The sequence below is a fragment of the Hyla sarda genome, chromosome 2 (assembly GCF_029499605.1).
Source record: "Hyla sarda isolate aHylSar1 chromosome 2, aHylSar1.hap1, whole genome shotgun sequence".
Taxonomy (NCBI): domain Eukaryota; kingdom Metazoa; phylum Chordata; class Amphibia; order Anura; family Hylidae; genus Hyla; species Hyla sarda.
This window is the reverse complement of record NC_079190.1, coordinates 177363104-177385269: the sequence shown is the minus strand read 5'-3', so window position 1 is coordinate 177385269 and position 22166 is coordinate 177363104. Positions and strand designations below refer to the sequence as shown.

The 22166-nt window shown below is 41.6% G+C and overlaps 1 protein-coding gene across 18 annotated transcripts in view; it reads right to left on the bottom strand.

Moving 5' to 3' along the window:
• The window catches only part of ATP11A (ATPase phospholipid transporting 11A), a 268432-nt gene that overhangs the window by 26916 nt on the left and 219350 nt on the right, over nt 1-22166 (bottom strand). For 11 of the 18 annotated variants that reach the window (XR_008888568.1, XM_056555787.1, XM_056555786.1 and 8 more), the window contains 5 exons: nt 13360-13495; nt 11414-11437; nt 7023-7088; nt 4766-4869; nt 892-1057 (listed from right to left, as the gene is read on the bottom strand). Coding sequence is in view for 12 of the 18 variants with exons in the window: in XM_056555787.1 (XP_056411762.1) it covers nt 892-1057; nt 4766-4869; nt 7023-7088; nt 11414-11437; nt 13360-13495 (496 nt within the window). In the remaining 6 variants the exon portion in view is untranslated. The remainder of the gene's footprint in view (nt 1-891; nt 1058-4765; nt 4870-7022; nt 7089-11413; nt 11438-13359; nt 13496-22166) is intronic. The other 7 variants (XR_008888571.1, XR_008888572.1, XR_008888570.1 and 4 more) reach the window with 3 other exon arrangements.

The following is a 22166-nucleotide window of genomic DNA, read 5'->3' as shown; positions in this document are numbered from 1 at the left end:
AGGTGTCAGCAGAGAGCACTGTGGTCAGACAGAAACAAAATCCAAAAAGAAAAGAATTTCCTCTGTAGTATACAGCAGCTAACTACCTCTGTAGTTTAATAGAGGTAATTTACAAATCTGTTTAACTTACTGGCACCAGTTGATTTAAAAAAAAAAGTTTTCGACCGGAGTACCCCTTTAACTGGTCTTAGATTGTTATCAGGAATGTCACATAATATACAAGCAGTATACATGTAGTTAATATTGAGCTTTTCTTCCGTAGTACAGACATTGGTTACAAATCACATAAATACATAAACTTATAGACCATGGAGACTAGAAGCACATAATAATATCTAAACATCAATTTACTATAATAAATTGTCTAATGCATAGAAGGTAAGTATGGTTGTTAGCTTAAATACCTCAAGTGCAGGTAAAGAAATGGTTAGAGAAATTTTCTTTATACAAACACAGAAAAAAGAAGATCTAAATAATGTCTACAGTGGCAATATTTGCTGCCCCTATCACAACAAATTGTGCGACTAAGTTGCTGGTACTGTAACATGTACAGCTGCATGTCTATGGCTCCGCCATTAACTTTATGAGACTGAACTTAGTCTACTAGTGACTGCATTTGTTATGTTTCCCAAATGTATACATTTTGTTTACAGGACTCAACGGCAAATGTATCTGTTTCGGGAACAGACCGAATTCATGCACTAATGTACTATATTTGGCCTCTTAAAGTATATGGCCATTTCACAGTATACGTCACAATGACTTTTGTATACCGGTGACTTCGCTTCAAAGCATGATGAGAACAGGGCCTTACTGTAGAGCTCCAGTAATAATGACTATATAGTATCCAATTTAAATGTTACAACAACTATTAGTACATAGATATATTACCTGGATCCTTTCTGTTTCCGTAGGCCATAACTGTCTGCATATGACCTTCTTGAGCACATCAGGGAGGAGACTGACTGTAATAAGAAGTATAATGCCCAGCCATGCAGGACCACTCGACAACATTTGCATGAACACATAATACATCCTCTGATAATTCAGAAAAGGCCTGAAATAGGAAGAAACATATTAGCCAATTAGTAATAGCCAAATGGTGATTAAATGTTATTTTTTCATAAAAAATTTCATATCGAAATCCATGAGAAATCTGACAACAATCTGAAGTTTCTGTAACCCTGTTTACATGCAATTTCTGTGCTTTTCCACCACTATGGAAAAATTATTTTAAGACAAAATACAGAGGATTAGATACACTGAATGATAATAGGGCAAATATTCCTATATCACTTTTGCTGTGGTATAGAAGTGTCTAGTGTTGTTTGTGCAATAGGTCATAAATCAAGGTATGGGTCCTTGGGGGGAATTTATCAAGGATAGATCAGTGAACGATTTTTCTAGATTTTTCTACACCTTAATTTGTGTTGTGGTAAATACGGTGTTCGGTCACCACAAAAACAGGGTAAAAGCAATGATAAATTCCCTCTTGAGTATTTTTACAGACTGCTTATTCGCAGGATAGGCCATCACTATATGAACAATGGGGGTCTGACACCTGGCCACTGGACGATCAGCTGGGGTACCTGCAATACATCATAAATAAAGCTGCACCCTAAGTAGTGGCCATACTGAGTTTATGCAGCTCAGCTCTCATTCACGTCAGTAAATGTACAGAGTTTACGGTCTCTGGGTACTTGCGTATTGTAAGCATTGTGACTTTGGCAAACAGATGCCCGGCCGAGGTACCAGGTATCAGACCCCCAACGATCAAACATGCCTATTTTGAGACTATTCTATCTGCAAAAAAAAAACATTAAATGTCCTGTACATCACTTTGTCATTCATTTGTGAACCCGCCTGATGAAGGGACCTCTGCCTCGAAAGCTTGCAACTTTTTGTTTTTCTGTAATAATTTTGTTGACAGAAAAGTATTCAACATATTCCTGAATAAGAGTATAGTTCACATCGCCGTCACCAGCAGGTCCCAGACACTGAGCAGACATGAACCACCTGAAACACAATGCCGGTGTAGAATAATAGCATGCCGGCTAAAGTACAGTAAGCATTAATCATTAAAATACATCCCTCATGCATTGTATTCAAAGCCAGACATCAGATGGAACTTTACTGCCAAAAAAAGTGCCTTGTTAAAAGGCTACAGCAAAATCTATTCTTCAAAGGCATAATGCGGACCAGAAACATTATAGGCAAACAAGCAATATAGCTGTAAAACGAAATAATATACATTGTATTGTGTAGTCAATGATGCAATTTCAAGTTAAAATGGAAACATAACAGTGGGGTGATCTTCAGGCCCTCATACTACAACTTTACACTACTGACATGCATATCTTAAAGGGAACCTGTCATCATGTTCATGCTGTCTGAATCACAAGTCAGCAAGGGGGTCCACTGTGTCTTCCTTCCTGCCCCACCGGCCTTAATAGATATATCTCCCCTCTTTGGGTGTAGGGAGAGATCTATTAGTCAAGGCTGGCGGGGCTGGCAAAAAGAAATCTGCTTGTCTCAGAACACACAGCACGGCAGACATAAAGAAAATTTTCATTTTAAAAGATAACCTTTAAAGGGGTACTCCACTAGAAAACATTTAAAAAAAATCAACTGGTGCCAGAAAGTTAAACAGATTTGTAAATTACTTCTATTAAAAACTCTTAATCCATCCAGTACTTATCAGCTGCTGTATGCTCCACAGGAAGTTCTTTTCTTTTTTAATTTCCTTTCAGTCTGACCACAGTGCTCTCTGCTGACACCTCTGACACCTCAGGAACTGTCCAGAGCAGGAGAGGTTTGCTTTGGGAATTTGCTCCTACTCTGGACAGTTCCTAAAATGGACAGAGGTTTTAGTAGAGAGCACTGTGGTCACACAGAAAGGGAATTCAAAAAGAAAAGAACTTCCTGTGGAGCATACAGCAACTGATAAGTACTTGAAGGATTACGATTTTTAAATAGAAGTAATTTACAAATCTGTTTAACTTTCTGGAAACAGTTGATTTAACCTCTTAAGGATGCAGGGCGTACTTGTATGCCCTGCGCCCGGCCCCTGTATATAACGCGGGGTCACGCTGTGATCCCGCGTCATACAGAGTCGGTCCCGGAGGCTAATGAAAGCAGGGACCTTGGGCTAATTACCCTTTTAGATGCAGCATTCAATGTTGATCGCCGCGTCTAAAATGAAAGTAAAGGCTTCCCGGCAGCTCAGTAGGGCTGATCAGGACCATCGCGGTGAAATCTCGATATCCCGGTCAGCTAGGACGCAGCAGGAGGGTCTCTTACCTGCCTCTGTCGCGTCCGATTGGCGATTGATTGCTCCAAATCTGAAATCCAGGCTTGAGCAATCGACCGCTGATAACACTGATCTTTGCCGTGTCAATGCACAGCAATGATCTGTGTATGAGATCGGTATGTGCAGTGTAATAGCCACTATGGGAGCTATAACACGGCAAATAAAAAGTGTAAAAAAAAAAAAAGGGAATAAAGATCATTTAGCCCCTTCCCTAATAAAAGTTTGAATCACTCCCCTCTTCCCCATAAAAAAAAAAATGTGTAAATAAAAATAAACATATATGGTATCGTCGCATGCGGAAATGTCCGAACAATAAAAATATATCATTACTTAAACGGCACAGTCAATGGCGTGCGCGGAAAAAATTCCAAAGTCCAAAATAGTGTATTTTTGGTTACTTTTTATATAATGTAAAAATGAATAAAAAGCGATCAAAAAGTCCGATCAATACAAAAATGGTACCAATAAAAACTTCAGATCAGGGTGCAAAAATATGAGCCCTCATACCGGCCCGTAGGCAGAAAAATTAAAAAGTTATAGGGGTCAGAATATGACAATTTTAAACATATACATTTTCCTGCATGTAGTTATGATTTTATTCCGAAGTAATACAAAATCAAACCTATATAAGTAGGGTATCATTTTAACCGTATGGACCTACAGAATAAAGATAAGGTGTTATTTTTACCGAAAAATGCACTGCGTAGGGACAGAAGCCCCAAAATTTACAAAATGACATTTTCTTCAATTTTGTCGCACAATGAATTTTTTTCCGTTTTGCAGTGGATTTATTGGGTAAAATGACTAATGTCACTGCAAAGTAGAATTGGTGGCGCAAAAAATAAGCCATAATATGGAATTTTAGGTGCAAAATTTTAAGCGTTATGATTTTTAGAAGGTGAAGAGGAAAAATGAAAATGGAAAAACCCTGCATCCTTAAGGGGTTAAAAAAATGTTTCACGGTGGAGTACTCCTTTAAAATGATGGGATCTACTGACTGCTCTACCCTAACATAAGTCTTGAGCTGTAACTTTCAGTATGACTTATTGTATAATATACAGACTTAGAATGCACACAAGTATTTTAACAATTGAAGTTCTGTTTTTAATAGAGATATCCCATGCATAAAAATCTTCTGCCATAATGCGCGGGGGCGGCCAGAATATTAAACAACATGGGTGTAACGGCAGAAGATTTTGATGCACGGGATATCTCCTTTAACACAGGTTAAGTTATTCTGTGGTTATTCTGTGGTTAACATTGTGATATGAATTGAAGACGTCATTCACAGCAAATCACAGTTCTATATGGTTTTCTTATTCATGCAGATGTGCTCCATAAAGGATTGGTGGAGATGCTTGGCAGTCACTTCCTAGACACGTCTAGATATGGTTATGCCAGAACTAAAGGGTAAGCATGGTTTTAGAAATGCCAGCACCGTGTTACTAGACTCACCAGACAATTCCTCCCCAGAGCAATGAAAAAACTATGTAGAAAACAAGTGATCCCCAAATGACAAAGTGGTTTATCCACGTCCAGTATTGTGTATCCAGTGCAAGCTGAAAACAGCAAGAAACTTATGTTAGGTTGTGTGTGTATATATATATATATATATATATATATATATATATATATATATATATATTAGTAAATGTTACCATAAAAAAATTCACTTGCTGTTGTTACATTAGCAACACATGATGCTCAATACACCTTATAGATTAAAACATTGTGCACTCTCAGCCCTGTCCCATCCAATATAGATTTTTTGCTACATAGCATTTTGAAAATCATTGGTAGATATCCCACTAGGGCAGTGTTTTCCAGCCAGGGTCCCTCCAGCTGTTGCAAAACTACACCTCCCAGCATGCCCGGACAGCCAAAGGCTGTCCGGGCAAGCTAGGAGTTGTAGTTTTGCAACAGCTGGCGGCACTCTGTTTGGGAAACACTGCACTAGGGTATGCTATGCTTAACTTTATTCACAAGGACCAAAAAGACTCAGGGATGTCTAGACTGTATATGTGTGTGTGTATATATATATATATATATATATATATATATATATATACACACACACATTTTTTTTTTTTTTAACTAATTAAAACCAGATACTGAATAGTGTTGAGCGGCATAGGCCATATTCGAATTCGCGAATATTCGCGAATATATGGACGAATATTCGTCATATTCGCGAATATTCGCATATTCATAATATTCTGGTTTTATTTCCGCATATGCGAATATTCACACGTGCGAAAATTAGCATATGCGAAAATTTACATATACAAAAATTAACGTAAGCGAAAATTCGCATATGCGAAAATTAGCATATGCAAATTTTCGTATATGCGAAAATTCGCACGCCGGTCTCACACAGTAGTATTAGAGCCTTCTTTACACCACACAAGCTGGAAGCAGAGAGGGATGATCACTGTGATGTGTACTGTGAAAAAAAAAAAAAAAAAAAAAAGGAATATTCGTAATTACGAATATATAGCGCTATATTCGCGAATTCGCGAATATGCGATATTCGCGAATAAAATTCGAATTGCGAATATTCGCGAGCAACACTAATACTGAAATGTCTTCTTTTATTTCTAACACATTATTATGGGGATGGCTCTTCCCTGGATTGTTTTTAACAGCATTTAGAGATATATTTTACAGCAAGCCCCATGGACATAGAAACAGTGACCTGGAGCTGACCAACTGACATTAAAGGGGTATTCCAGGCCAAAACCTTATTTTATATATCAACTGGCTCCGGAAAGTTAAACAGATTTGTAAATTACTTCTATTTAAAAATCCTATTCCTTCCAATAGTTATTAGCTTCTGAAGTTGAGTTGTTGTTTTCTGTTTAACTGCTCAATGATGATGTCACGTCCCGGGAGCTATGCAGTTCCTATGGGGATAATTTCCCATCATGCACAGCTCCCGGGACGTGACATCATCATTGAGCAGTTAGACAGAAAACTTCAGAAGCTAATAACTATTGGAAGGATTAAGATTTTTTAATAGAAGTAATTTACAAATCTGTTTAACTTTCCGGAGCCAGTTGATATATATAAAAAAAGTTTTTGCCTGGAATACCCCTTTAATAGGAGAGGTTTCTGGGCATACTCTGTGACCTGTGCAGAGGTCATTCTACAGGCAAGGGAGAGGCTGCGATGTGAGCTTCAGCTACTGTAAATAGTGGTAGATCTTGTCTTTCCCCACTCTTCTGTCAGTGAAGTGATCTGTACAGAATATCAAGTCTCCGCTTAATATCAAGTCTAGTGGTCAGAAGGAAAACGACAAGATTTCAGGATTATTTTGTATTATAGATAGTAAACGGAAAAATTATTAAAAACATCACCAGAACTTCTTTAAAAAAACAACATATGATTAACATAAAAACTTGATATAAACAATAGGTAAATTTTTGATGACAACAGATCATAACAGCTCTAAACATTTACCAGACCTCCATAAACCACTCTCAAGGTCATTTCATCCTCCTCAACCATACGCCACCCACCCCAATCCTATGTTGTTATAATACATGTGGAAATTCAATCTAGACAGTAAGATATCTAACTAAAATGTAAACTGCAGTTATGGTTAAAAAAAATATATATATACATTTTTAAAGGAGCTATCTTATTGCCTCTTCCACTAATAAGCCCAATTGTATTACATTCATCATTTTTCTCATTTTCAGTCACACATTACCTTGAGTGTCACTGTAAATACCAGGACAGTAAAGACCAGTGTTCCAAAGGTCCAGTTTCCCAGCATCTAGTTAATACAACACAAAAGAAAGAAGTTACTAAATGGGTTTGGGCCCCATACGATTTAGGATGCTGTATGCTGACCACACAGGTTATTTTCTGGCGCTTTTTAACAAACTGCCATTGGAGTTTCTAAACTAAAGTCAAAAGTGTATTCAAAAGGAATGGAAATATAAAGGAATGACCAATACTTCTACTTTCTACTGGATTCACTTCTGATTTTGGCTCAAAAACTGCAGTGGTAGTACTCCAAACCTGTGTGGAAACCTAGCCTTATCGATGCAGATCCCCACAGTCATTCCACTATTAATATGCATTTCATCATTCAGATGCTGTTTACTGAAATGCCTTTTGTCTCGTATAAGTAGTTCTATTAAAGTTGTCAATTAATATCAGGAGATAAGGAATTGAAGGACTAGGTAAGGGTTAAAGACCCTATTCCTACCGCGTACCTTAATTTAGGATTGGGGTTACGCTGTTTTGGCAGTAAAAAGATTGGATACAAGCCCATTTTCAGGCCAATCGGGGCACTTGATTCTGACCAAATTTTACAAATAGGACCCAAAATTAAAATTGGAAATGTGTTCATCTCGCTAAAGTTTTTTTTACAATGTTTATTTGTTAAATGGAGAAATCTACAGGGAGCAATGTATTTGATGGGCAAAACAAGTGGAATGTGACCACCAAAAACTAAACCTGGCCCACAGAAATTGTCTATTACTCAGTTTCAGATTGTGCTAATAACCTTCTTAGAATACTGAAAGCCTCTGAGGGACTGAATCTATAGTAATGTTCATAGACAGTCATATGTGTACAGTATACCCATTGCTGCAAAGTGTCACCTCACACATATATGACTTGCTGTCCGGGTGTTTAGGACCCCTCTTTATGAGATAGCATAGAGCGTGACAAGCCACCAGACCACTGCATAAATCCTGGGACCAAAGACACCCCTATTACAAATCCAACCCTTAAAACGTTCCTTTTATGAAGTAATAAATGTAAAAGATAATGTATGTCACACTAATAAAAAGAGATCAGGTATGATGTGATTCATGTATATGTAAGTATGTCATTAGACATAAGCCCTAATGAAGAACCTTGTAGCCACCTGGCAACCTGCGTTGTTACTAGGTGTACATTCACATCAGCCTCCACTTGCCAAAAAACACAACACACATGCCCCCTTTGCATGTTTCTTTGCAATAGCAATGTCCTCAGGAGGGTAACATTACCCTAAGACAAATACGTTTATACGATATAACGCAATCCAACAATCCCTTTAAAAAGCATGTATAAAATGGATGCACGTAAACTTTAAAGGGGTACTCCACTGGCCAGTGTTCGGAACTAAATGTTCTGAATGCTGTTTTTTGCACTGCGGGGTCGGCCACGCCCCTCATGATGTCATGGCCACGCCCCATCAATGCAAATCTATGGGAGGGGGCGAGAAGTACCCCTTTAAAGGGGTACTCTGCCCCTAGCATCTTGTCCCCTATCCAAAGGATAGGGCATAAGATGTCAGATCGTGGGGGTCCTACCGCTGGGGACCCCTGGGATCTCCGCTGCAGCACCCCGCTATCATTACTGGCCATTATCGTAATGACCAGCGATACAGGGGCCGGAGCATCTTGACGTAACGGCCTGCTCCCTTAATGCACGTCTATGGGAGGGGGCGTTATGGCCGCCACGCCCCCTCCCATAGACTTGTATTGATAGCAGGGTGCTGCAGCAGAGATCCCAGGTCCCTAGCCGCGGGACCCCCGCGATCTGACAACTTATCCCCTATCCTTTGGATAGGGGATAAGATGCTAGGGGCGGAGTACCCCTTTAAGGACAAATATGCCATTACAGATAATAACAATAATATCATAAAACGGACCCCAGATACAAGAACCAAAGTCAAGTGTATATATATTTTTTCAATATGTAATTGTTTATATAGATGCAATAAATCTAGGATTCTGTGTTTCTATTAAGATATACATTTTATTAAATTAACCGAACTAGTAACTTTATTTCCTTCTAATTCTAATGCACCATTTATGTCTATTGAAAATACAATTACAGATTCTACACATTCAACAACAGTTCTCACATCTGGCCAAAGTACTACTTAGCAAGTGCAATAAGACATAATGCACATAATATAAAATATTGCCAATGTGATATCATTGCTAGACATCATCAAAACACACAGCAAACCCAATCAGTAAGACAATACATTAGATCAAAACATCACTGCACCACATATACACAAAAAGTGAGGTCATACGGCATATCTGCCCCGCAAGCCAGGAACATCGACCCAATGACTATTCCAGGACAAGACCTTCATAATACGGTAATTTAGGATAAATATAGGTTAACAAAGTCATATTATTAAGAATTTATAAGGGCCTCCGGGACATTAAAATTGATAGCCAAGAGCAGGAAATGTTATAAAATAAAAAAAATATGACTCACCTGTTACATTCTCTGCAGCTGGATCACCAACCGTCTAGTGGTCTCAGTCTCTATTTAATTTCCTGCAGCATTTACATGCTGTAGATCCACCTGGAGTCAATCACTGGTCTCAGCCATGATGCTAGTATGTATGGAGAGAGACCACTGAGGTCAGTGATTGTAGGGCTGGGCGGTATACCGGTACATACCGAATACCGAAATTTTTGTGCTGCACGATATGAATTTTAACCCATACCGCAATACCGGTTTGGCCCCTCCCCCTCAGGAATGAATGAATTGTCAGCCCAGCGCTGGGGAATAAATCATATGTGACACGCGAGCGCTGTTCTGCCCCCCCCCCCCCCAATTATTAGCCCAGCTCTGCGCTGTCCCCATTGGGGTACTACTCTCATATGTCACCCGCAAGCGCTGCCCTCCTCATCCTCCTGTTTGTTGCGGCCGCCGGCGCTGACACTCTATACCAGTGGTCTTCAACCTCCAGATGTTGCAAAACTACAACTCCCAGCATGCCCGGACAGCCATTGGCTGTCCGGGCATGCTGGGAGTTGTAGTTTTGCAACATCTGGAGGTCCGCAGGTTGAAGACCACTGCTCTATACTGTATCCCTATGCCCGAGCTCCAAAAGGTAAACAAAATAAACTTTAACTCTCCTTCCCCGTCGGTCCTGACCAGCTTCCTAGGGAATGGAACGTCAGAAAGCCGTCAGCCTATCACCGGCCGCAGTGATGTTCCGCCTCGGCCGGTGATAGGTTCAACGCACTGTCATGTAAGAAGCCGGCTTCTTACATGACAGTGGGCTCAGCATATCACCGGCCGAGGCGGAACATCACTGCGGCCGGTGATAGGCTGACTGCTCTCCGATGTTCACGTCCCCAGCGTAAGGCCGATGTCTAAACATCTGTTAATTTATTTTGTTTACCTTTTGCAGCCCGGGCATAGGGATACAGTATAGGGATACCGCACAGTATAGAGTGTCAGCGTCGGCGGCCGCAACAAACTGGAGGATGAAGCGGCAGCGCTTGCGGGTGACGTGAGTAGTACCCCGATGGGGACAGTACAGCGCTGGGCTAATAATTAATTTTGTGTGTGTGTGTGTGTGTGGGGGGGAAATACCGTTATATACCGTGGAACCGCCATAAATTCCAAAAATACTGCGATACACATATTTGGCCATACCGCCCAGCCCTAAGTGATTGGCTGTAGAAGTCACATGGATGTATGTGATGTCACTACTGCAGGAAAAGTAAACCATAGGGACCACTGTAGCATCAGTCCTGAAGTACTGGTGGGTTTACCAGGTGAGCGGTAGCTGTCATTTTATAACATTTTGTGCTGTCAGCCTAATTTCCTGGCCATTTTAAAGAAATTTATAGATTTCTGGGGCTGTAGAAAAAAGATCAACCTTGTCCAGTGACTGACTGAGCGGGCAGGTCCTGCTCTAAGCACTTGTCTGGGAAGCAGGCAGAAGACAGGAGCAGTGAAGGACTAGAAGCAGACAAATCGGGAGCTGCAGTAGGACCTACAACGGACCAGGAGGAGGTAAGAATAGTTATTTTCTACAGCTCAAGCAATCTATAAGTTAAAAAATTAAATTGCCAAAATACCCCTTGAAGTAGTGTTTCCTCCTTTACACTTGGCAGAGTGGCTGTACGGTATATTGTTTATTTGGAACTGATAAAGCAATGTCATACGACTACTCTAATGTAAATATTAACAATAAATTGCTCATTGCTCATAAAGCTAGACACAATAAAACATTTTTAGGCAGAAGAAACTATTGGAGCCAGACACAAAAAGATTTTAGAGCTAGAAGCACCTAATAAAAGTGGATGGAAAGCACAGCATACTAAAATGGCAAATTCTTACCATGTACGTGTTGGTTGTCAAGATCTGATGAAAGCAACAGTGGCAAAAGCAAAAGAAATAGAAACATAAAAATGCACAGCACAACAGGCACAAGAAAATAAACAAGAAAATATATAAACTGGGGTCTACATATCAATGCAAAACAGGATCAGTGATAAACATGGCCAGTGACTAGAGTAGGTGCACATGGTCAACACATTGGTGAGTCAAACTGGAATCCTCTGTACTGTTCTTTATTATAGAGTGTAACGTTTTCAAACTCTGTCCTTTACCTAATGGGATTATGAGGTCTACTCTTCACCACCTTGGTACCCCAAGAAGAAGCTTGGGCATAATGCACAGCAGGGCTCTGGAGTAATGTGGCAAAATGCCACATTTGAGGCAATGTCCTTTTATCGCCTGATTTACTGTTAGCTTTTATCTACTCTGCAGTATTTTTTTTTTATGCGTCTATTGTTTCTAGATACAGTATATTATTCAGAGATAGTTTTGCCAGCATTGTTCTTTTGTTTAGTTTTGCCTCTTGACAGTCACTTTTATTTATTCTCTATTATTTGTGCAATGGTCTTTGGGAACACCTTATATTCTGTTTTTGCAGGTTTAGTTATTATTGATATTTTATTATTCCCTTTATGGGAGTTGTGATAAATCAATTGACTATTCAGTAAGATTATTTGACTAATGGATTTAGATTCATTGGGTCTTTGGCAGTTTTGTATGTGTTCATATTGGTGTCTTGGTCTTAACAAATTTGCATTGTTTCCCAACCAGTTGTGTTTAAGCCCCCTATATAACTGCATATACGGTGATCCCTCAACTTACAATGGCCTCAACATACAATAGTTTCATGGTCGTCTTGGAACCAATTAATATTGTAACATGAGGGACCACTGTACTGTTGTACACTAGTGGCACCTGGGTTGCCATAGTGCTACTGAACAATGACACTAGCAATATTTGGTAGACCTTTTCTATTTAAATATGTATTATTACATATAAAATATGTACACAAGATCTCATAACTATCTCCTAATGACCTGGTAAAGGACGGGAAACTGTACATGGAGCATTTATTCCAGTAGCAAAATCATTGGCTTCAATTCCATATAAATAAAAAATATTTTTGCTTTGAAATATAGGCCCAATAAGTTAAAAATGGTTTAAAAATAACAAATGATGAAAAAGCATAATGTAGAAATAGCGTATTATCAATTATAATAATAGTAACCAACAAAGCAAGAAGCAGTGAGAACACAGCCACATGATATGATTTTCATATCTAGTTCAAATTGCCTTAAACAGTTAAAGGGGTATTCCAGCTTTAGACATTTTATCCCCTATCCAAAGGATAGGGGATAAGATGGCTGACCGCGGTGTCGCTCCACTGGGACCCCCCGCGATTTCCCTGCAGCACCCGCATTATGTGCAGAGCTGCGTCTCCAGGCTCAGAAACCGGAAGTTTTCGGCAATGGAGACATGATGTATCGCCACGTCCCCTCGTGACGTCATGCCACGCCCCCTCCACTAATGTGTATGGGAGGGGGCGTAACGGGGGTGTGGTGTTAAGTCATGTCTCCAGTCCCGAAAACTTCCGGATTCTGAGCCTGGAGACACAGCTACGCACATAATGCAGATGCTGCAGGGAGATCGCGGGGGGTCCCAGCAGCAGGCCCCCGCGATCAGACATCTTATCCCCTATCCTTTGGATAGGGGATAAAATGTCTAAAACTGGAATACATCTTTAAACACAATGTTATAATTGCTTTCCCGTTTAAAATAAAATAAATGCTAAAAGACACATTGCAGCATACATCTAACCCCCAACAAACAAAAACCCATGATCATGTATAATATGCATGTAAATATTCCACTTCTTTCCATTGTGTCTTGCTGGTCTGTGGTTGTTAGAATATTGATTTACCACCATAGATGTTCCAAGCCCTTACCTGCCCGTTGCTAGTCACAGTGACATTGTCAAACAGAAAATAAGCCCCAAAGAAAAATACGACGGCATCAAACAACCCCAGGAAGGTCCAATAAATAAACAGACGCCAACGCAGTAGTGCATTCTTTGCAATGTCCCTATGTAGGAAAAAGAGAATAGTTTGTTAAATGCTGCCCATTACATTCCTGGCTGTGTAACGCATACACTCACTGATTTATATAGACTTCATTAGGAAACTACTTTCTCATTGTGATTTAATAACCCGTCTCAATATATATAGTACAGTCTAGTGCTGCAGAGACAGGTGACATCATGACATATGAAGCCACACAGTTCACTGATGCAGCATCTTACATATATCACAAAATCATTAACCCCTTAACAATGAGGCAGAGTTCTTTGCATTCTAGCAGCCATCATTTTTTTTTATTCTTTAGCTAAAATGTTTTTTTTTTTTTAGGCCTTTGTGTTAGTATTTAGGGGATTTTTTAAAGCACTCTTATTATCATAATGATTTAAGTGTCACTGGCATTTAGTTTAGCTTCTGAAGTATTCTTCAGACATGTCCAAAGTTTAGATCGTGCTGAGACCCGCTACTATTGTGAGTTATGGCCAAGTGAAACCTGCTGCAGCGCAGTTCACTCTCCGGCCGACTGCCTGATCCAACTGATGTGCTCCAAAGACTATAGTGCAGATCAGTGAGATCAAGCAGGAGGCTGGGGAGTCTGTCTGTCTATCTTCCCCTTAGTAGCAGCGGCATGGTAGTAAAATTCTGACAAACGCTATTTAGAATGTTGCTTTATTTTGCATTCAAGAAACAAATCAATAATAACAATAAAAATTATACTAACTGTGCTGCCTTCGCAATGTATTTTACATGCTTCGCACGCAGCAGGGTCTGTTCCTTTAAGACCCTCCATTTTCTTGAAGCCTAGAGGCGGGCCTTCTCTCTAAAACATAGGGCTAGCTCCGGCATGTCTCATTCATTCCAGCTCCAGCTACCACAGTGACCAGATCCACAGGACTTCTTAAAGCTAATACAGACTGCAAATCTGATAAATACCAAAGCCTGTGAGTAAGGAATTGCTAGTTATCTTGTGTAGAGAGATGCTCGGCATTTGTAGATAGATAATGTGTTTTCAGTGTGTAGTAAGTGAGCACATGTTAGACCCTATCTATGTATTAGCTATGCATAATGTAAGGCACTTGAATAGCCATGCTTACATTTGTCTTTCATATGTTTGTTTTACAGTTTTACCGCACTTTCATTATATCTCAGTAAAGATTACATCAGTTAAGCAAACCAGCGTGTCTTTCCTTGAGATTCGGTATAAACTTGATGTGAAGCTATGTCCACGAGACAGCGGAGACATTATAGTAAAAAGGCTTTTAAAACGTTATCAGAAGCAGTTAATCAGCTTTGAATCGTCCGCAACAGTAAAAAAGACTCATAAATCCTGTGCCCTGCAGTCTGTGTCGGAGTAAGGGCGCGAAGCACTAGAAAGTGAAACTAATTCTCTCACGTGCTATAACACCGCTGTGCTGTGTCCAGTCATCATCATTATCTGCGCTGCCAGCTAAATCAAGATGCAGAACCCAGAGAACAGCACTCTGACAGTTAACCCTCAATGCTCCTATAAAGAGGAAGACACCTTGCAAAGAAGTAGATCTAGGTGCACAACATTGTCTAGAGCGTCCAGTCAAACAAATCTAACTTCGGTTAGCGCCGATGCATCAAGATTTAAACGCCATAGTTCTAGACACTCAAGCACCACCAGCCTGTCATCCGCTAGCGCCATAGCAACTAAGGCAAGAGCGAAAGCAGAGGCAGCTTGTGCAATGGCGTCCTATGCAAAGCAGGAAGCTGAATTGATGAAAGAACAAGCTGAAGCACTTAGAAGAAAAGCTGAAGTGCAAGCATCTTTACACTTACTGCAACAGCAGAAAAACGCTGCAGCAGCCTTAGCCGAGGCAGAAGTTCTCACAAGGGCTGCCGAAGCTCAGTTCGCTGACATAGAAACCCAGATGTCACCCCTCAGCGCAAGCCAACGTACCCGTGAGTACATACAGTCACAAGCAACCATGTACACTGACCAGCAGTTCAATGACACATCAAGGCCATCATTGACTCCACCAGCAATAAGCAACTTTGATTATACGCAACACTGCAAGACTGAATCAGAACCTCAGGGTAGGAAGTCAAGTGGTCACATCCTCAGAGACCAATCTGCCAACCTGACAAGAGTGCAAACGGATGCTGATGTACTCCCTCCTCAAGCAAATACAAGTCTGGATTATAGCAGAAAGACTTACAACAGAGGAGAAGAAAGCAGACTTAGTCAAGTACCTCATCAGCCTTACCAGCCGCAGCCATACCCTGAGTTTACACCCAGGAAGTATTCACCAGATGCAGCAAGAGCTACAGAGGTAGCAAGATTCCTGATGCGCCGTGAGATAGTGAGCGCTGGTCTCATGAAATTCGACGACCGTCCAGAAAACTACTGGGCCTGGAAGTCATCTTTCCTAAGCGGTACTCAAGATTTAGATCTGACAGACAGAGAAAAGCTTGATCTGCTCGTCAAATGGCTAGGACCAGAGTCCACTGAGCAAGCCCAAAGAATCAGATCAGTACATGTTCATGACGCAACAGCAGGACTTGCAATGGTGTGGAGGAGACTAGAACACTGCTATGGGTCACCTGAAGTGATTGAAGATGCTCTTCTGAAGAGGATAGAAAATTATCCAAGAATGACAAACAAAGACAATCAAAAGCTGAGAGGGTTTGGGGACCTACTCTTAGAAATAGAAGCCGCTAAGTCTAGTGGATATCTGCCAGGTCTCTCATACTTAGATACAGCACGTGGAGTTGATCCCATAATCGAGAAACTTCCTTTCAACTTGCAAGAAAGGTGGGTCACTCAAGCATCAAGATACAAGAAAGATCATCGAGTCGCATTTCCACCATTCGCCTTCCTTGCTGAATTCATCGTAGACCAAGCTGAAACACGCAATGATCCAAGCTTTGCTTTCCTGAACAAGAGAACTGCAAGCTCCCCAAAGGTAGAGCAAAAACATCCAACGCCTTACAAAGAACGCAGAGCAACAGTTTCTGTACGGAAGACAGAAGTCTCGCCTGAGTCTGCAGTCAATCAGGAAGACAGCGCAAGTAAGAAAGTTGAGGAGCCAGACAAAATATGTCTAATCCACAACAAGCCTCATCCACTAAGAAAATGTCGCAGTTTCAGAAGTAAGACATTAGAAGAGCGCAAAGCTTACCTTAAAGACAATCACATTTGTTTCAGATGTTGCTCTTCAATTCAGCATCTTGCAAAAGACTGTACAAAAACAATAAAATGCACAGAGTGCAACAGTGACAAACACCTGTCAGCACTGCACCCAGGACCACCACCATGGAAACAAGAAGTTCCAGCAACTCAAGAAGATCATGGTGGGGAGCAAGGCGAGAGTACAACGCCAGCAGTAACCTCAAAGTGTACTGAGATCTGTACAGAGCAGGGCCGCCCCAGATCATGTTCCAAAATATGCTTAGTCAAGGTGTATCCTGCAGGCTTCAGAGAAAAAGCAATCAAGATGTACACAGTCTTGGATGAACAGAGTAACAGATCTCTGGCAAAAACAGAGTTCTTTGACCTCTTCGGTGACAAAGGAAGTCCAACTCCATACACCCTGAAGACTTGTTCTGGAGTTGTAGAGACAACAGGGAGAAGAGCAAGCAACTACATCATTGAGTCATTAGATGGAAAGACAAAGGTGACTCTTCCTACCCTCATAGAATGTGATGAGATACCAGACGACAGGTCAGAGATCCCCACACCTGAAGTTGCTCGTCATCACCCCCATCTGGTGCGAATATCAGACCAGATACCAGCACTAGATCCAGATGCTGCAATCATCCTTCTACTTGGGAGAGATATCCTCAGAGTGCACAAAGTCAGAGAACAGTACAATGGGCCACACAATGCACCATTTGCACAACGCCTTGATCTCGGATGGGTCATCGTTGGAGAAGTATGTCTAGACGGACTCCACAAACCAGAAAAGGTGAATGTCTACAGAACACATCTGTTACAGAATGGTCGTACATCTTGTCTTTGCCCATGTACCAACAGTCTACACATTAAAGAGAGACTTGTTAACCCAACACATCATCGGAGTATCCAGAGGTGCATGGAAGACTTAGCCTCAACTGGAGATACAGATGAACTGGGCTGTAAGGTGTTTGAAAGAACACGAGATGACGACAAGCTAGCACCCTCGGTGGAAGATACTCTCTTCCTTGAGATTATGGACAGGGAAGTCTTCAGAGACAAATCAGGCAGCTGGGTAGCCCCTCTACCCTTCCGGTCACCACGCCATCGCCTTCCTGACAACAAGGTACAAGCAGAGAAACGCTTCACCTCGTTGCAGCACATGCTACAAAGAAAGCCAAATATGAAGAAACACTTCCAAGCCTTCATGCAGAAGATCTTTGATAACGATCAAGCTGAAAAGGCACCACCACTACAAGAGAACCAAGAACACTGGTACTTACCAATATTTGGGGTGTACCATCCTCAGAAACCAGGCCAGATACGCATAGTATTTGACTCTAGTGCGAAGCACAAAGGCATCTCACTAAATGATGTCCTTCTCAGCGGACCTGACCTGAACAACACACTCCTTGGAGTACTCATCAGGTTCAGAAAAGAACTCGTAGCAGTGACAGCAGACGTACAACAGATGTTCTACTGTTTCCTTGTTTGTGAAGATCACAGAGACTACTTAAGGTTCCTGTGGTATGCAGACAATGACTTTAACAAAGAAATCACAGAGTACAGGATAAAGGTACATGTGTTTGGAAACAGCCCTTCTCCAGCTGTAGCTATCTACAACCTGAGACGAGCAGCACAGCAAGGTGAAAGACATGGTCAAGAAGCCACACAGTTCGTCATGAAGAACTTCTACGTAGATGATGGACTTGCTTCTTTCTCCAGCAACGAAGAAGCTATCAACGTCCTGAAAAGTACAAGAGAAATGTTGGCAGAATCCAACATAAGACTGAACAAGGTAGCTTCCAACAGCAACAGAGTCATGGAAGAATTTCCAATGGAAGACCGTGCTAAAGACCTCAAAGACTTGGATCTAGGAACAGAATCACCACCCTTGCAAAGAAGTCTTGGGATTAGTTGGGACCTGAAGACTGACAGTTTCACCTTCAGGGTCTCCAGAGAAGAGAAGCCATTCACAAAAAGAGGTGTCCTATCTACAGTCAACAGTCTTTACGACCCCCTGGGGTTCGTAGCACCCATCATCATGCAAGGCAAAGCTCTTTTGAGACAGATCACTACTGAGCAAGAACAAAGTGACTGGGACGTACCTCTACCTGAAGAGAAGGAAATGCAGTGGAAGTTGTGGAAAGACTCATTGTTAGAGCTTGAACAACTCAACATCCCTAGACCATACGTATCTGTTTCCTTGTCTGCTACAAAGAGAAGAGAAATATGCATATTCTCTGACGCCTCCACTATGGCTATCGCATATGTCGCCTACCTTAGGGTAATAGACACTGAGGGACAAAGTCATGTCGGGTTCCTCATGGGAAAATCTAAGCTGGCTCCCAGACCGGCTCACACTGTCCCACGTCTAGAACTTTGTGCTGCTGTCTTAGCTGTAGAAATGGCAGACATGATTACAACAGAACTGGACATCGAGATCCATGCAATGAACTTTTATACAGACAGCAAGATTGTGTTAGGATATATTCACAATGCTTCAAGAAGATTTTATACATACGTGGCCAACAGAGTGACACGTATCAGAAAGTCTACAAGTCCAGAACAGTGGCATTACATCAGCACTGACAAGAACCCCGCTGATCATGGGACAAGACTAGTGCCAGCCGCTGCGCTCAAGCAAACTAACTGGTTTGTAGGTCCATCCTTTCTTCGTAAACCAGAAACCAAAGAAAATACTCAGGTAGAGACCTTTCAGCTCATAGAACCAGATCAAGACAAAGAGGTAAGACCTCAAGTGACAGTTTGTAGGACTATAGTTACAAGAGACAGTCTGGGCGCTCATAGATTTGAAAGGTTTTCTAGCTGGAAGTCGCTGACCCGTGCAATCGGAAAACTTATCTGTCTAGCCAGATCCTCCTGCAGAGCTACCAATACTGATCAGCATAGCAATGACCACCTTGAACAAGCCAAGGTCACGATCATCAGATGCATCCAGCAGGAAGTCTTTAAAGAAGAAATCCAAAGCCTTATGAAAAAGGAAGAGATTTCTCGACACAATACGCTAAAGAAGTTGAACCCTATCCTCGACGAAGATGGAGTGTTAAGAATTGGAGGTCGCTTGTCGGCAGCAGATACAACTATCCAAGAGAGACATCCCTTCATCATACCCAAAAATCATCACATCGCTCTTCTTCTGGTGAGACATTATCACGAGCAAGTCGCACATCAAGGTCGACACTTCACTGAAGGAGCGGTACGGTCAGCAGGGTTGTGGATCATAGGAGGTAAGAGACTAGTCTCCAGTGTGATCAGCAAATGCGTGACCTGCAAGAAGATTAGAGGGAAACTTGAAGTTCAGAAGATGTCAAACTTACCTGCGGACAGACTTTCTTCAGATCCTCCATTCACTCACGTAGGTCTAGACGTTTTTGGCCCTTGGAACATCTCTTCTCGCAAGACCAGAGGAGGCAGTGCCGAGAGTAAACGTTGGGCTGTTCTGTTCTCCTGCCTGAGTACCAGAGCAGTTCACATTGAAGTGATTGAATCTTTATCCACTTCAAGTTTCATCAATGCCTTGAGAAGATTCTTCTCTATCCGAGGACCAGCAAAATTGATTCGTTCAGACCGTGGCACAAACTTTATTGGGGCTTGCAAAGAGTTGAAGATCATTTCTACAGACTCTGAAACAGGTTCCTATCTTCAAAACCAAGGATGCACTTGGACTTTTAATCCTCCTCACGCATCGCATATGGGAGGAGCCTGGGAGAGGATGATAGGAGTAGCTCGTCGCATTCTGGATGCCATGCTCCTGAAGGTTGGGTCTACTCGCCTCACACATGAAGCTTTGACTACGCTATTGGCTGAAGTCATGGCCATTATGAACGCCAGACCTTTGGTTCCAGTGTCCACAGATCCGGAGATGCCGGCAGTCTTGACACCTGCAATGCTGTTGACTCAGAAGATGGAACCAGTGACAGCCCCCACAGGAGACTTTGACCTCAAGGACTTGTACACCAAGCAATGGAAACAAGTTCAAAGTCTTGCGGACATTTTCTGGAAGAGATGGAGACAGGAATACCTGGTGACACTCCAGCCACGCAAGAAATGGCAAGATGACAAGCCCAATTTACAAGTTGGAGACGTTGTTTTACTGAAAGACTCTCAGGCCCACAGGAACGAGTGGCCTATTGGACTCATTGTGGGGACTGATCCTAGTAGTGATGCTAGAGTTAGAAAGGTTGAAGTTAGGATTGTTAGACAGGGCATTCCCAAAGTGTATGCAAGACCAATTTCTGAAGTAGTTTTACTCCTGTCCAAGGGTTAGTGGCATAACAAAAAGTATGCCAGGTGGGGAGTGTGCTGCCTTCGCAATGTATTTTACATGCTTCGCACGCAGCAGGGTCTGTTCCTTTAAGACCCTCCATTTTCTTGAAGCCTAGAGGCGGGCCTTCTCTCTAAAACATAGGGCTAGCTCCGGCATGTCTCATTCATTCCAGCTCCAGCTACCACAGTGACCAGATCCACAGGACTTCTTAAAGCTAATACAGACTGCAAATCTGATAAATACCAAAGCCTGTGAGTAAGGAATTGCTAGTTATCTTGTGTAGAGAGATGCTCGGCATTTGTAGATAGATAATGTGTTTTCAGTGTGTAGTAAGTGAGCACATGTTAGACCCTATCTATGTATTAGCTATGCATAATGTAAGGCACTTGAATAGCCATGCTTACATTTGTCTTTCATATGTTTGTTTTACAGTTTTACCGCACTTTCATTATATCTCAGTAAAGATTACATCAGTTAAGCAAACCAGCGTGTCTTTCCTTGAGATTCGGTATAAACTTGATGTGAAGCTGTGTCCACGAGACAGCGGAGACATTATACTAACAATAATAAAATACTACTAAATCAGTGCTTATGACTTGAAAAGGCTGTGGTGTACAGTTGGTCACTGCAAGCTGGGACCAATAGGGGGCTGATGTGTATAAGGCGGTATACATCCTCTATCAAGCAGAACAGAAGCTACATGCTAATGAGCCCCTGGAGGAAGCGGAGAAGGCTTCACTACTTTGTTACATTAAGCCAAAAAAATACACTTGCACATTCTATATCTATATACAGTGATCCCTTAACTTACAATAGCCTCAACATACAATAGTTTCAACATACAATGGTCTTTTCTGGACCATCGTAACTTGAAACCAGACTCAACATACAATGCTACGGACAGTCCAGATCTGTGAAACGTGTCAATGGCTGGAAGAACCGACCAATCAAAATGTTCATTCACTGGTAAAACCCCTGTATTACTGAAGCGTATGCACTGACTGATGTCTGGTAGCGCCCCTTACAGTACAGGGAGGTATTACATGTTCTGTACTCTTTATCTGTGCAGGGTTACCTGCTCCTTTGGACACCAGGTGAGGGCGGCTCCATTACTTTTTTAGGACATTGCGTGTACTGTACAGGACCCCGAAGAAGCTCCTGTCCTCTACATAGACCAGTGTTTCCCAAGCAGGGTGGCCCCAGCTGTTGCAAAACTACAACTCCCAGTATGCCCGGACAGCCTTTGGC